This window comes from Bos indicus x Bos taurus, chromosome 12 (assembly GCF_003369695.1).
Source record: "Bos indicus x Bos taurus breed Angus x Brahman F1 hybrid chromosome 12, Bos_hybrid_MaternalHap_v2.0, whole genome shotgun sequence".
Lineage (NCBI taxonomy): Eukaryota > Metazoa > Chordata > Mammalia > Artiodactyla > Bovidae > Bos > Bos indicus x Bos taurus.
This window is the reverse complement of record NC_040087.1, coordinates 78,620,956-78,637,616: the sequence shown is the minus strand read 5'-3', so window position 1 is coordinate 78,637,616 and position 16,661 is coordinate 78,620,956. Positions and strand designations below refer to the sequence as shown.

Sequence of the window (16,661 nt, the reverse complement as noted above, 5' to 3'; positions counted from 1 at the left end):
CTCAATTCTGTTCCATTGGTCTATGCCTGTGTTTATGCTGGTACCACACCATCTTGGTTATTGTAGCTCTGTAATAAGTTTTGAAATCAGGAAGTATGTGGCCTGTGCTGCCCTCCTGTAAGTACCACCTTTCCTGTAAATCCCTAGAGGCAGTGTCCTCAGCTGGCATACAGGGGGTAAGATAATCAGGTAGTAATCAGCACAGTGTCTTCCCCTGCAATCCTCCCTGCATTTCTGTAGTGCTGACCTGGACCTCCTGAAAGAACTCAGATTCTTCCCCTCTCAATCCACGGCTCATAACCCTAGATTTAACAGAGTCACCAAATGGTTCGGGGCTGTCACCTGAAATGTAGAGCAACCTGCATTGTTCGAGGCCAGCAGTAGTCTATGAGGTCTCAGTATCTCCTCTCTGTTAATACAGAATGTATGGGATCTGATGACTATGTATTAGAGCTGACGGTTTGGGGATGTTGCTATTTCTTTGTTTCAGGGAAGACAGAGGATTTCCTGTTTTTCATTTTCTTGTTATTGTTTTCATGGGTTTGAGGGAAGGAGTGGAGTAAAAAGACCTTACTCTCATGGTTCAATCTCCCTCCTCCATCTTATACACTAAATCCTTAAGATCAAGCTTAGGGACTGTTAAGATTTTTCATACTTCTTCATCAGTCCAAACTTGTTTACCAGTCTTGTTCATGACCAGCTTAAAACTTTTACTGACATTCTGTGGGTCTTTCCATTCCATCTCTAACCTTGTAACATTCTCCAGGAAATACACTTATCATCCAGGTAATTTTTCCCCTTAGATTATTTCTCACATCTATCTTTCCTCATCCAAATCTTTATGGCCTTACATGTTACACTATTAAGAATAATTACTCATATATGTGGTTATAACAAATCCTAAGTCAAAGGGATTCAGAACAAAATACATAAAACCTCACTCCAAAGAAACTAAAATTAATGTTTTTTATCTGTGTCGCTTCTTCAATACAGTCTACCAGTTTATCTTTGTAAAATATGCTTTTGTTAAGAAAGCATCAGTGGATTATCTCTACCCCGGAAAAAAGTTCGAAATCCTTAACCTGACATCCAGGAAATAGACTTTGAAAGGTGTTATAAAGAAAGAACAAGGACTCTGGAGTCCAATTCTCTTCAGTTTCAATCACGTATTTGCCATGTGATCTTGGGTAAGTTTCTTAGCTGCTCTGAACCTCACTTCAGACAGACCAGTCTACTCCTCATTACCAACCTGCCAGACACTTTCCTACCATCCATTCAAAGACCTTTAGACCCTCTACCCCCTCGTTTTCCTTTCTTAAGCCCCAGCTTCTCGGTGAAGCATTTCAGTGATCATCACCTCCTCTCATGTTGGTTGTTTATTCCCACCTACCATCTGACCAAGTTCCTGAGATATTTTACATTTTTGTCTCTTCTCAACTAGATTGGAGAATAAAGTCCTGTTTTCTGCCTCTCTGTACTCAGCCCACAGCAAAGCATCTAATATTTATAGAAATATTTATAGAATAAGAGAAAGAAATCTAATATTTCTAAAACATCACACAAAAGAATTTTTAAAACCTCAAATCACAGGTTAGCAGTACCTTAAAAACTATCATGACTTAAACACCCTTTTCTTTAGAATAGGAACTCTATGTTATGGCCGCCAAATAGCACCAGCTGCTAAGTGGAAGATCTTCTCATTAAAGGAATGCCAGTTAGTAAAGGCCGGAGAAGGCAATGGCACCCCACTCCAGTACTCTTTCCTGGAAAATCCCATGGGTGGAGGAGCCTGGTAGGCTGCCGTCCATGGGGTTGCTAAGAGTCGACACGACTGAGCGACTTCACTTTCCCTTTTCACTTTCACGCATTGGAGAAGGAAATGGCAACCCACTCCAGTGTTCTTGCCTGGAGAATCCCAGAGACGGGGGAGCCTGGTGGGCTGCCGTCTATGGGGTCACACAGAGTTGGACACGACTGAAGTGACTTAGCAGCAGCAGCAGTTAGTAAAGGCAGAAGAAATGAGAGAATTTTGAAAAATCACCATTTTATAACAGGATTCAGGCAGGGGTCATCAGTGGGTTTGGTTAAAACCACTAGGTGAAAAGTTGATGGCTGTCTAGATGTTAGCTCAAAGCCACTGTCAACAGTGTAATGACCTGATGGCGGCAAAGGGAAGAAAGGGACCTGACAGTGTGGCTGAGGCTGTGGCCCCCTTATTCCAGGGATCACTCTTAGAAGCTCGAATCCCGAATGAGCAGACTCCACATACTTTCTGATGGGATACAGTATGAAGGACACAAGGTCACCAAGACAGTGTTCTTGCCCCCAAGTATTCAACCAGAATCTAATCATGTCTTTACATCTAACTTCCAGTTTACAAGGACCGCTGTGTGTGCTCAGTAGCTCAGTCATGTCCGACTCTTTAGGACCCCATGAACTGGAGCCCTCCAGGCTCCTCTGTCCATGGTATTTTCCAGGGAAGAATTCTGGACTGGGTTACCATTTCCTTGTCCAGGGGATCTTCCTGATGCGCATCTCCTACGTTGGCACGTGGATTCTTTACCACTTTACCAGGGAAGCCCAAAAATGAGATACTAAGGAAATATTTGTTAACTACATTAGGTATGACAGTGGTACTGTGATTAGGCAAAAAAGGTCAATTTTTAGCAGTTACCATCGTCTGAGGTCTAATACTTTCCGCTGCTTAATATCTTCAAGAGGAGAATACTGAGGCCACTCCCTTTGATGTCTTCCTTTCTTATCTGAAGTTTTTTTCTTAGAAACTTGCTTCTTTCCATTGCCTGGAACACAAGAGTATAAAAATGAGGTAAGATGAAGTAAGCTCCCAAAACAATACAACTAATTATGCAACAAATATCAAAGTAGCTAGGTCTAAAAATGCTATTCACAAACATATTCAAAACTGTATGTATCTTCAAGAATACCCTCTGCCTTAAAGAAAGGGATAGAGAATAAAAATACATTTAAAGAACCATGAATGTTATTTCCTATCAGGTTGTTATGTTTTAATCCTTGGGCTAGTCACTTAGCTAGCAAAAGAATCAATCACAAAATGCTTAGCCACATTTAGAAAACCAAATTAGCAATGGTAAAATATTTAACGAGACCAATTTCCAGAAAATGAATCCTTTCTATAAAACAATAAAACCACATTAACGTTACTCTGCTGAGAAAGTAAAAGCAGCAGATCCAATAATCTGATGATGTGATGTTTAAAAATAGCTCCAGGCCTCCAGAGACCACAAAGTGAATTAAGAATGATGCATACAAGTACATTATTAAAATGCAACTTTAGCACCAGGAGCCAGAATGGGAAACAAAGTCTCCTTTCTGTGCAAGTAGATATATGTGTGCACAGACAGACACACAGACACCACACGCATTCTCCAAAAGACACAAAAGACAACACAGTGGTTAGCTAAGGAGGGGAAGGGAAAATTGGGAGCCTCACCAAAGGGAGACAAAAGTGAATTTTTACACTCTTGGATTTTTATACTTTTTTGTTTCCATTTAGTGGATCACCCAGTCAAAAAATAATAAAAATTAAAATATTATTAATTAACATCCAAGCCTCGTTTCACTAAAACACCATGGACATTTCACATAGCTTTGTGCACTTTATATCTTTATTTTTATTTTCGATCTCACCGCATGTGGGATCTTAGTTCCCTGACCAGGTATCCAACCCGCGCCCTCTGCATGGGAAGCGCAAAGTCTTAACCACCGGATCACCAGGGAAGTCCTAGCTAGGTGCACTTTAAAACCTCTCACACATATTACATTTTAAACAAAATCAATCTGCTATAAAAATTAAATAAAAGCTAATATTTCATTTTCATGAGTCAGTCATAAATTAGACAATAGAGATTATAGAGATACATGTTTAGAAAACAAACGTGGAAGAAGATCCTTTTTCTTCATTCAAGATGCTCTACAATGAAACCAGCTGGAACCATAAAGACCCACTGTACAGCACAGGGAACTATACTCAATAATTTGTAATAACTTGTAAGGGGAAAGAATCTGAAAAATATATATGTATATGTATAACCCAACCACTGAGCTGTATGTCTGAAACAGCAAGATACTGTAAATCAACTATACTTTAATAAAATGTAAAAAGACAGGTCATATGTCCTCCGTCCATAATGGAACTAAATTAGACATTGGTACTTAGAAAAACCCTAAATACATGGAAATAACATAGCGTACTTCTAAATAAGGTATTTATCAAGGAAGAAATAATAAGGGAAAATGGAAAATATTTCAAATTAAATGACAGTTAAAAATAAAGTGTATTAATATCTATGGTCTTCAGCAAAAACAGCACTCGAAGTAAAAGTGTTAGTTGCTCAGTGGTGTCTGACTCTCTGTGACCCCAGGGACTGTAGCCCACCAGGCTCCTCTGTCCATGGGATTCTCCAGGCAAGATACTGGAGTGATATGCAATTTCCTCCCCCAGAGGATCTTCCAGACCCAGTAATCAAACCTGGGTCTTCCACATTGCAAGCAGATTCTTTTCCATCAGAGCCACCAGGGAAGCCCCAAAACAGTACTTGGTGAGCATTTTAGAGCATTTAATACTTACACACAAAAGTTTTGCATCAAGAGGATAGAAAATAAAGAAGAAAGTAAACCCAAAATAAGAGGAACAAAATAGTAAGAGCATAAATCAGTGAAACAAAAACAGACAATTCAGAAAATTAGTAAAGCTAAAAGCTGGTTATTTGAAAAGACAAACAAAGCTTATACACCTACCGCTAGAAAAAAAAAAAGAACATAAACTACCAGCATCAGGGATGGAAAAGGAGTTATCACTAAAGACTCGACAGGTGTTAGAGGGAGACAAGGAACTGTTAGGAAACAGCTTTATGTGAACACCTTTGCAATGTAGGTGAAATGCACAGATTAAACTGACAGAATCTATGGGAATCAAGACAACTCCATAACTGTATTTAGAGATTGTTATTACCCCTCTGAAAACCCCTCAGAAAACAGGAAGAAAGAGCACTTCTCAACACGGCTTAGGAGACCTGAACAGATATCACCAAAAAAAAAAATTATAGACCAATCACCCACAAATAGAGACACAAAGTGAAATTCTGATGACTCCCCAAGAATTACACATTTACAAAACATTCTGTGAAACAAGTTGATTTTGTCAATGAACGAGCAGATCGACAGAGATTTTACGAAATGATCTGAAAAGCCAAGAAATAATACGAACTTGACTTCTGCCTCTTTCTAGCTGTGCAAGTGTATCCCAAAATTTATCCCCTCTATGCCTCCATTCCTTCACCTATAAAATGAAGATAACAGGACCTACCTCACAAAATTCCAGTCTTACTGTGAGTTCCAAAGAAAGACAGGAAGGGCATTAGGATGTGCTTCAGAACTACCACATTTCGAAAGTGAAGACTACACTGCACCCCCTCACATTGTGCAGTGCGCAACCTACTCAGTGGCACCTGGACACCCCGCTGAGTGCTCAAAACTTTTTAACAACAGAAAAGTCAGACTGTTATATAGTCACAAAGAAAACTAGATGCTTAATTGGGAAATATGAATTCACATCGCTGCGAAACAGAAATACTATGTTATTCTAGCCACCTCATTACCCATTTCTAAACTACTGCGTACTTATCTGTAATACTTCCATTTAACAGCACTCTTAGATTTGGCCCAAGCTCTCAAAACACAAGGGTTAAGTTTGAAACTTCCAATGGTAACACATTAATGAACTAAGTGTCTTACCCCCAAGGTTATTTTTTAAAACTATAATGAAATACCAACTCAGTGGCGATGAGTTTGCACAAGCTCCGGGAGCTGGTGATGGACAGGGAAGCCTGGCATGCTGCAGTCCACAGGGCTGCAAAAAGCTGGACACGACTGAGCGACTGACCTGAATTGATAATGAAAAACAACACAATGAAAGTGTTAGTCACTCAGTTGTGCCCATCTTTTTGTGACTCCACAGACTGTAGCCCACCAGGCTTCTCCGTCCATGGGGATTCTCCAGGCAAGAATACTGGAGTGGGTTGCCATTCTGTTCTCCAGGGGATCTGGGTTGCCATTCCGTTCTCCAGGGGATCTTCCCGAACTGGGTCTCCTGTACTGCAAGAAAATATGCCTAATTGCAAGTTTAAACAAGTGATATTGCTTGTTTTCTCCTTATTTTCACTTGGGAACATCCAGGCTCCTTCCTCACCTGATTTGTGTTTCAAATTCGTGGTCACTCCATCAAATTCAGATTTATCAATTTCCCATGCGAGAGGTAGCTTGCCCAGGCTGTTGGATAAGTTCTCCAAGCTGTTTTCTTCATTGTAGATGATGTCCGACGTACTGGCTGAGATGCCAATGTACCTTGAGGAATTATTTGCCGCAGATAAAGAGGTACTATCGGAGAGGCAAGAACGGGCTGGATTTGGAGTTTTATAGATTGAGGTGGCCTGGTTGAGAAAGGCATAGTCTGAGCAGATGGCGTAAATCTTCTCCCGAGTGTGGGTCACTGGACAGCTCCACGGATAATGACCATCTCCTCTGGGACCCAGGGGTTCTCCGGAGGCACGGGTGCAGAAAGATTGAACGGCACCTTGCAGGCTCTCTTCAGGAGACCTTCTCTCGGATTTGTGCTCACCATTTCCAGAATCATCTGCCCCTTCTGCTTCTGCAACGTTAGGCATTGAACGCAACTATGAAAGTTCTGTTGTGAGGAAGAGGGTGCCACGCTTTCTATTTCTTGAGAAACAGCTGTGACAACCGTTTACAGCATTCTGCAAAAACGTGAGAGCTGCAAAAATGGGCTCCTAAGGAAAGAGGGAGGAGACAGAAAGATCAACAACCCACTAGACACTGCAAAATGCAAACACATATTCTAAGTGTTTCACAGGCCTTCATTCGATAAATATTTATTTCACAACTACTGTGCACTTGAGTTGTGGTCACTGACCATCTGTCTGGTTAAAAATTATTTTTAAATGATGCTTTAGGATAATAAAGGATGAGATGGTTGGATAGTATCACTGATTCAGTGGACATGAACTTGGGAAAGCTCTAGGAGATAGTAAGGGACAAGGAGGCCTGGCAGGTTGCAGTCCATGGGGTCGCAAAGAGTCGGAGATGACTTAGCGACTGAACAACAAATAGGATAATAAAAAGACCAATGACTCCATTTATTTATTTTTTTTAATGACTCCATTTAAAGATGGGAAAAATATCTGCACAGTCATTTCTCCAAAGATGATGTAGCAATGATCAATAAGCATATAAAAATATGTGCATCACTAGCCTTCATGGAAATGCAGATCAAAGCCACAGTAAGATACCACCTCATACTGATCCAGGCGGCTTGAATCAAAAAGACAGATAATCAAAAGGATCGAGGAGGAAGTGGAGAAACTGGAACCCTCATACAATGCTGGTGGAAATGCAAAATGCTCCAATGACTTTGGAAAACAGCTCCTTAAATGTTATACAGGAAGTTAGCATATGATCCAGCAATTTCACTCCTCGGAATATATCTAGGAGAACTGGAGACGTCTGTCCACACAAACGTCCAGAGCAGTACTACTCATAATAGCTTAAAAAAAAAAGGGAACTACCCAATTCTCATCAATTGATGACTGGATAAATAAGATGTAGTCTATCCATACGATGAAATACTATTGGACAATAAGAAGAAACAAAATACTGATCCATGCTACAACATGGGTGAACCTTGAAAGCATTATGCTAAGTAAAAGACCAGTGACAAAGGACCAGAGAGTGTGTAACTCCTTTTACATGAAATGCTCAGACTGGGAAAAGCTACACTGACAGAAATTAGACTAGGGATTACCTAAGAAGGCAATGGCAACCCACTCCAGTACTCTTGCCTGGAAAATCCTGGTGGACTGCAGTCCATGGGGTCGCTAAGAGTTGGGCACGACTGAGCGACTTCACTTTCACTTTTCACTTTCATGCATTGGAGAAGGAAATGGCAACCCACTCCAGTGTTCTTCCCTGGAGAATCCCAGGGACAGGGGAGCCTGGTGGGCTGCCATCTATGGGGTCACACAGAGTCGGACACGACTGAAGCAACTTAGCAGCAGCAGCAGCAGCAAGGGCTTGTGAGGTGAAAGGGGATTGGCAGTGATGGGGTTTCTTCCTGGAGGAATGAAAATATTCCCTGATTGTGATGATGAATGCACAACTTTGTGAATGTAGTAAGAGCCACTGAATTGTACACTTTAAACAGGTGCACCGGGCTCCTCCTCATTAGAGAAGACGCCCACACCCTTTTCTCTCTGGGTGTGTATCACTGCCTTGTTTCTGTCTTAAACTGTTTCTCTGTGTGCTCTCCCAAAATAAGTAATAAAGAAATGAATATAAATAGATAGATATAAATAAGTAAGTGAACTGTATGGTATATAAGCTTCCCTGGTGGCTCAGTGGTAAAGAATCTGCCTGTAAGGCAGGAGCCGTAGAAGATTGGGATTGGATCCCCAGGTCAGGAAGATCCCCTGGAGGAAGGCACAGCAACCCACTCCAGTATACTTGCCTGGAGAATCCCATGGACAGAGGAGCCTGGGGGACTACACTCTACAGGGTCACATAGAGTCAGACACGACTGAAGCAACTTAGCACGCACACACTCATGGTGTATCAGTTCAGTTCAGTTCAGTTCAGTCACTCAGTCATGTCACATCTCAAAACTCTACATGCATCACCACAATGAATTATAGCCCGTAGTAACTAACTTCTGATCAGTCTCAGGAAAAACTGAGTTTCAGGCATACACCTAGCCTTTGGCGAAGAAAACAAACTTTAATAACAACCGAGGTTATCTGAGGAAGTTGAAGATTTAAACAAAAGGAAGACCTTGGTGAATCAAACCATTCCAGGTGATATGGGAGATCCCCTGAAGCAAGTGCTGGAGCAGAGTGAGCCCACCTTCCTGGGGACCACGTCATAGATAAAACCCACCCCGGGTTACCAGTTGGAATGTGACCAGTTATTGTCTCTGCCCCTTCACTTACTTGAAAAACTAGAAATGAGAATAGTTTTCCCAGGTTACAGGAAAATGATTATAATAAAACCCATCCTCAAATACTGAATAACAAAAACCGATGATTAAGACACTGGAATCTGTAAAGCAATTATCCTTCAATTAAAAAATAAATTAAAACTATTCATTGGAAAGGACCTGATGCTGGGAAAGATTGAAGGCAGGAGGAGAAGGGGGCAACAGAAGATGAGATGGTTGGATGGCATCACCAACTCAATGGACATGAGTTTGAGCAAACTCTGGTAGATAGTGAAGGACAGGGAAGCCTGGCGTGCTGCAGTCCATGGGGTCGCAAAGAATCGAACACGACTGAGCAACTGAACAACAGAAGCGACAAGCAATCATAGAAGATGGTTCCCACAAGAGCCCTGGAGTCTCTGAGAAGAAACCAGCACAGCTACTGCATGTCCCTCATGGAATTTATGAAACAGAGTTCCACACAAGGAGGACCCCACACATCCTGTGTGCTGTGCGTAGTCGCTCAGTCCTGTCCAACTCTTTGCAACTCCATGGACTGTAGCACACCAGGCTCCTCTGTCCATGGGATTCTCCAGGCAAGAATACTGGAGTGGGTTGCCATGCCCTCCTCCAGCAGATCTTCCCAACCCAGGGCTCGAACCCAGGTCTCCCGCATTGCAGGCGGATTCTTTACTGTCTGGGCCACCAGGAAAGCCCCCACATATCCTAGGGAAGATTTTATTTTCTTTCTTTTGAAGGAATGCTTCCTCCATAGTCATACCTTTCGGACAGTGATTTTTTTTAGTACTTTATGCAGAGTTCAGTTATTTGCAGGAGGAGGGCTGGTTTGGCGGGAGCTTCATTGCCAAAGGCGGAACCTCCACGGGTTTTTTGCTTTTTGATCAAGAAATCCTAGGAGTAGCGGATCTCCCGACAGGAAGCTTTGCCGGTTTTTCCTTCTTCCTCATCTCCTGATGTGATGGTAGCTGCTGCTGCTGCTAAGTCGCTTCAGTCGTGTCCGACTCTATTCGACCCCATAGACGGCAGCCCACCAGGCTCCCCTGTCCCTGGGATTCTCCAGGCAAGAACACTGGAAAGGGTCGCCATTTCCTTCTCCAATGCATGAAACTGAAAAGTGAAAGTGAAGTCGCCCAGTCGAATCTGACTCTTAGCGACCCCATGGACTACAGCCTACCAGGCTCCTCCGTCCATGGGATTTTCCAGGCAAGAGTACTGGAGTGGGGTGCCATTGCCTTCTCCGGATGTGACAGTAGAGGAAGATTCAAAAAGAAGCTCTGGGTAGGGCTTCCCTGGTGGCTCAGCGGTAAAGAAGCTGCCTGCAGGAGACATGGGTTCGATCTCTGAACCGGAGAGATCCCACAGGCCGGGGAGCAACTAAGCCTGTGAGCCACAAGTACTGAGCCTGCGCTCTAGAGCCCGCGAGCCACAGCTACTGGAGCCCTCACGCTGAGAGCCGTTGCTCTGAAACAAGAGATGCCACCGCAACGAGAAGGCCGTGCACCGCAACTAGAGAACAGCCCTACTCTCCACAACCAGAGAAAAGCTCACGCAGCAATGAAGACCCAGCAGAGTCAGAAGTAAAATAAATAAATAAAATTAATGAAAAAAAAAAAAAAGAGAGAGAGAAGAAGCTCTGTGTATCTGAGGTTGTACAGGCCAAACTCTAAGCTACTCTCTTAGCAGATGCCCTAGCAAAGCATTTTCTTTTGTAAAAAGTTTTGTTGAAGTACAGTTGATCTACATCTTTGTGTTAATTTCTGCTGTACAGAAAAGTGACTCAGCTATGCTCGCACACACACAGACACACACACATATATATACACATATACGTTTGCACACACACACATATATACACACCCACATCCTTTTTCACATCCTTTTCCAGTATGGTTTATCACAAGATATTGAATATAGCTCCCTGCGAGCAAAGTACTTCCTACTCCTTTCCTGTTTTTCTCATGCCTTTCACTAAAAGCCACAGTGGGGAATAGAAGGAGGTCTTATTTTTGGGTTGGGGTTGTGTGGGTGGGTTGCAGGAGGAGGGGACATGAAACAGAGCATGCGGCCATGGTGAGGGTCAGTGAACAAAGGTTTAGGGGGCTGGCCGGGTGGGTCAGGGTAGACAGAAATGTTCCAGGCCTTGTCCTGTTATCTCTTCATCTCAGACTTAGCTTCTGCTTTGACAGAGCTTCCTTCCTCAGATTAAATGGAATTTTGCCTATGGGACCAGCTCTCTGGGATGTCTGAACAAAGCTAATCTGGAACATATATAAGAGAATATATATGTGTGCTGCAGTCCATGAGGTCACAAAGAATAGACACAACAGCGGCTGAACAGCAACAGAATAGGAGAATATTCTCATCAGAAACATCAGGATGAATGGGAATGAAGTTTAAAAGGGAGGGGATTTATGTCTATGTATGGGCTTCCCATGACGCTTACTCCTTGGAAGGAAAGTTATGACCAACCTAGATAGCATATTGAAAAGCAGAGACATTACTTTGCCAACAAAAGTCCGTCTAGTCAAGGCTATGGTTTTTCCAGTGGTCATGTATGGATGTGAGAGTTGGACTGTGAAGAAAGCTGAGCGCCAAAGAATTGATGCTTTTGAACTGTGGTGTTGGACAAGACTCTTGAGAGTCCCTTGGACTGCAAGGAGATCCAACCAGTCCATCCTAAAGGAGATCAGTCCTGTGTGTTCATTAGAAGGACTGATGCTGAAGATGAAATTCCAATACTTTGGCCACTTCACGCTAAGAGTTAACTCATTGGAAAAGACCCTGATGCTGGGAGGGATTGGGGGCAGGAGGAGAAGGGGATGACAGAGGATGAGACGGCTGGATGGCATCACTGACTCGATGGACGTGAGTTTGGGTGAACTCCAGTAGTTGGTGGTGGACAGGGAGGCGGGCCTGCTGCGATTCATGGGGTCACAGAGTCGGACACGACTGAGCGACTGAACTGAACTGACTGATGGGCTTCCCAGGTGGTGCTAGTGGTAAAGAATCCACCTGCCAATGCAGGAGACACAAGAGACTTGGGTTCTCCCTGGGTCAGGAAGACCTTCTGGTGTAGGAAATGGCATCCCAGTCCAGTATTATTGCCTGGAAAATAAATTCCACAGGCAGAGGAATCTGGGGGGCTACAGTCCATGGGGTGACGAAGAGCTGGGCACGACTGAGCACATATGTTTATGTATGGGTGATTCACTTTGCTGTACATTAGAAACTAACACAACATTGTAAAGCAATCATACTCTAATAAAAATGTATTTAAAAACAAGAAACACAGAGAAAGGGAAATCACTGCATTTGTATATAAAAGGTAGAGCTGAGCTTCCTGGAAGCTAAAGACAAGAAAGAAAGTAGCACTTGATTAATAAAAGTGTAACAATCTGGTTTGTTTTGTGTTTGGAGTTTGTTTGCTTTTAAATAATGGTCACTGACAAGAATGATCTTTTTAGTTGCACTTTCACCCCAAAAAAACAAAAAAACAAAACAAAGATCATCAACAAAAGGACATGTTTTTCTATTGATTGTCAACCAAGCCAAGAGTAAAACTTGGGAGTGGTATGAGAACTTTCTCACCTGAACCACTATTGATGGAAATTTCTCTTTAAGGGACTTCCCTGGCGGTCCAGTGTAAGACTCCACGCTACCAAGGCAGGAGGCCCAGGTTTCAGGTTCAATCCCTGGCCAGGGAATTAGATCCCTCATGGCACAACTAACACTCGGAAGAGCCAAATAAATATCTTTTTTTACAAAAAGAAAGAAATTTCTCTTTGAAACGTTGTCATATTTAAAAATTTTATCACCTCAGTAAAACAAATTAGAGAAAAATGTTGCAAACTACCAAAAGATGTCACACCAAAGAGGAAGATTATCCAAACCCCATGACCAAAACCCTGCTGCTGTTGATTTCCTCATTATTTACCTGTGTTTGCGTGCTTAGTCACTCAGTCACGTCTGACTCTTTGGGACCCCATGAACTTCAGCCCACCCGGCTTCTCTGTCTGACCCGTGTCTCTTCTCCCCATGACAGTGCCAGCTCCATGAAGCCCAGGGTGCTGGTGTTACTGCATCCTCGGAGTTTCTTAGACATGAACTAAACACAAATTATTACTCATTAGAGACTCATGATGGAGGTCAATGAATATATTAGATTGTAATCACAGCCTCAGGAAATGCCTAGGTACTGAGGGGCAGGCTGTCCCTCCACTCAATGGCCTTCACCTCTCATGATATTATCGCATCTTCTTTTGCCCTTATTTTTATAAACCATTTCTTTCTGCTCCTAGGTCCCTGCCCATGCCCATGCATTGACATTTCTAACCTGACCTGTGCACAGATAATGGAAAGTAAATCGTGTACACATATGTGATCATGTGACTCCCCTGTCTAAAACCCTCTGCTATGAAAACAAAGAGCCAACCTGGCTTTCTCTCTCTCTTTACCTCCACCTCACTCTCCTCTCCCCATGGACCATGTTTCCTTTCTCTGAATGCTGTCTCCTCCCTCTTCTCCTTTATTTACTTAATTCCCCTTATCCTTCGTGTGCTGGGTGCTAAGTTGCTTCAGTGGTATCCACCGCTTTGCGACCCCATGGACTGTAGCCCTGCAGGCTCCTCTGTCCATGGGTTCTTCAGGCAATACTGGAGTGGGTGGCCCTTTCCTGCTCCAGGGGATCTTCCCAAGCCTGGGACCGAACCTGAGTCTCTTAGGTCCTCTGCATTAGCAGGTGGGTTCTTCACCACTAGAGCCACCTGGGAAGGCCACCTTTGGATGTCAGTCAAATGTCACTTTCTGCCAGATGCTTCCTTCCTTCAGTGAGACCAGGCGACCCTGCACAAACTCAGTACCTCCCCTTCACAGGTCTTTCGTTGCTAAGTTGCAACCCCATGGACTGTAGCCCATGAGACTCCTCTGTCCATGGGATTTTCCAGGCAAGAATACTGGAGTGGGTGGCCATTTCCTTCTCTAGGGAATCTTCCCCACCCAGGGATGGAACAGGAGTCTCCTGCGATGGCAGGCAGATTTGTACCCTGAGACTTCACAGGTCTTGCCTGCTGCTGCTGCTGCTGCTCAGTCACTTCAGTCATGTCCGGCTCTGTGCGACCCCAGAGATGGCAGTCCACAAGACTCCCCCATCCCTGGGATTCTCCAGGCAAGAACACTGGAGTGGGTTGCCATTTCCTTCTCCTCACAGGTCTTACCAGGGTGCAATTCTAGATCGTGTGTTTATATGATGAATGTCTGTCTCCTGCAAATCTGGTTTTCCTGACTACTTTATCCCCAGGGTGATTTGTAAAAGTCTCATCAATAGATATATATTTAAGCTCCTGCAGCATCCTAGGCATTATTGTAAGCCGGGGATTAGGAGCCCAGATTCCAGGAGGGCTTACCAGAAGTGGCCTTGGCAACCAGGACCTGGAGTTCTAGGCAAGGGGACTCCTTCTCCTCCCAGGCTCTCATTGGTGAGAACTGAGGTTCCCTCATCCAGTAAAGGAGGCCATGCTCTATGATGATTTACTAGTAAGACTGAATGTAGGGCCTAAGCTTCAGGACTTAATGATTTAGTCATAAAATTCTATGAGAAGCAACAGAAGTACTCTTTAGCTCCGTGTAGAAGAAATCTCATCAAATGGCCAGCTTCAAATGCACAGCTGGAGGAAAGATTTTTGTCACTGGAAGGAACTGCTAGGTAAAATAAACATTTGGAAATACACTATTCATGGCCTCAGTTACACTTTTTTCTGGTTGTATTTTAAATCCTTGTTTTTAAGCGTTAGGTTTGCTTAGAGAACGAAGTATCTTTAAAGTCTTCCAATAAAGGCTTCCACGTAGGACCACTATTGTGATCTATATATTCTGCCCAAGGCCGCTGAGACCAAGGGCAGCGAAGGACTTAAGAAGGATGGAATGAATAGACGCCAGAGGGCCAGACGCGCTAAGCCCACGGGGTCCGATCTCCGTCTGCCCCCCTCCCTCCGCCAGCCCCCTCCGCACGCCCTCCAGGCCCCTTCCTCGCTCAGACCTGAGCCCCTGCCCAGGCAGAGGCGCCCGCCTCCGAAGGATGCCGGGGTGGGGGTGGGGGGGTGTCTACGCGCGCTCCGGCCAGCGGCTAGCCCCGGCTCCGGGGCAGGCGATCGGAGGCCCCACCGCCCTTCTCTGCGAAGCTGGCGGCGCCGCCGGGCTCGGAGGCCCCCGGGATGAAGACGACAGTGACGCAGGCCTACCGCTTGCAGCCGCCGCCAGCGGAGGCGGAGGCGGCGCCCGTCCACAGGAAATAGAGCGGGGCGACCCCAGCCCGCGCCGCCGGACATCCCCGCGCATCCAGGCGCCGCGCGCCCCCGGGCCGAGCAGCGGGGCCTCCGCGCCCTCCTCCCGCCCTTCACCCGCGCGCTCTCCGCCTCCAGCCCGCGCGGGGGCCCGGGGGCGCGGGGCGGGTTGGGGCGCAAGGCAGTCCCGTCCCCGGTCTAAGAGAAAGCCCCCGATTGGCGTTTCTGAATGCACAAGTTGATATGAGTACTAATGTTAACTGCCCCCCGAAGAAAACAGTACAGAAAACCCTCGCCTTGACCCCTGCCCGGGCCCTGGCTTTGGCTGGCGGGGCCACCGGCTCATCAGAGTTTGTGGGGCACTCGACAAGGCCGAGAGAAGGGCGGAAGGGGGAGAGGAGGAGGCTCCCGGTACGAGGTCGGAGCTGGCCGGGACCCCTCCGGCGACCGCGCGGGCCGTGCGGGGTGGGGTCCCGGCCACCGCGCTCTCCGGGCCCGGGCCCAGCCGAGCATTGCGCGGAGGCTCGCGCCGCGCCGGCCGGGGAGCCATCGGTGTCCCCGCCGCGCCTCCAAACCGGGCTTTGTTCCCGAGAAGACGCGTCCTTTCTCTCCCGGACGCTTCCCTCCACCCTGCGGCCCGGGTCTTCGCCCACTTCTTCCCCGGAGGACCGGTCCCCATGCAGGGGCGTCCACTCGGATGACCACCGGGCCCCGCGGAGAGCAGGTGGGAGGCGGCAGGCCTGGCCCAGCGGCGCTCAGTTGCCCACCTCCCCCCCGCCCCGGGCCCAGCGCGCAAGGCGCAAGGTCGTCGGCGGCCACCTCGACCCCCGCCCACCGCCCGAGGTACCTCTGGCCTGTCCGGCGGAATCCGGCCGCGGCGGTCGCGGCGGAGCCCGGCCCGGGTCCGGGATCACAGCTTCCAGCGCGCGGCCCGCGATGCGCCTCGGGTTACCCTGGGGCCGGCGTCTCGCGTCCCATCGGAGCGCGCGGGGACAGCGCCCAGACGGCCGTGCCGGGCGACCGATCGTCCGATGTCATGGGCAACACCTTCCTTTCATCGGGTTTTACACCTGTCCTCTGCACGTGCGGAGGATATGGTGGCAGTTTTTGTTTTGGGTTTTTTTTTTTTTTTTTAATCTTAGCTGCTCCTCCAAGACGCGCGTGCCCCTTAATTGGGCATCTACTGTTTATCTGTCCCCTGAAAGCGGCTACCGCGAAGTAAATAAACGAGCTAGAGAAGGTTAAAAAAAAAAAAAACAAAAAACCTGGCAGGATTTCCGCTAGCCCAGCCGCGAACTACACGTCCCAGGAAGCTCCGGCGCCAGGACGCGTGTCCA

The 16,661-nt window shown here is 46.0% G+C and overlaps 1 protein-coding gene across 3 annotated transcripts in view; it reads right to left on the bottom strand.

Moving 5' to 3' along the window:
• The window catches only part of LOC113902536 (basic immunoglobulin-like variable motif-containing protein), a 69,237-nt gene extending 52,616 nt beyond the window's left edge, over window positions 1-16,621 (bottom strand). The window contains exons 1-3 of one of the 3 annotated variants that reach the window (XM_027557935.1): window positions 16,172-16,621; window positions 6,230-6,827; window positions 2,675-2,801 (exon numbers count right to left, since the gene is read on the bottom strand). In XM_027557935.1, coding sequence (XP_027413736.1) covers window positions 2,675-2,801; window positions 6,230-6,704 — 602 coding nt within the window. In that variant the 5' untranslated portion in view covers window positions 6,705-6,827; window positions 16,172-16,621. Of the gene's footprint in view, window positions 1-2,674; window positions 2,802-6,229; window positions 6,828-15,282; window positions 15,353-16,171 lie in introns of those variants that run through there. The other 2 variants (XM_027557933.1, XM_027557934.1) reach the window with 2 other exon arrangements.
• Between the last annotated feature and the right edge of the window lie 40 nt (window positions 16,622-16,661).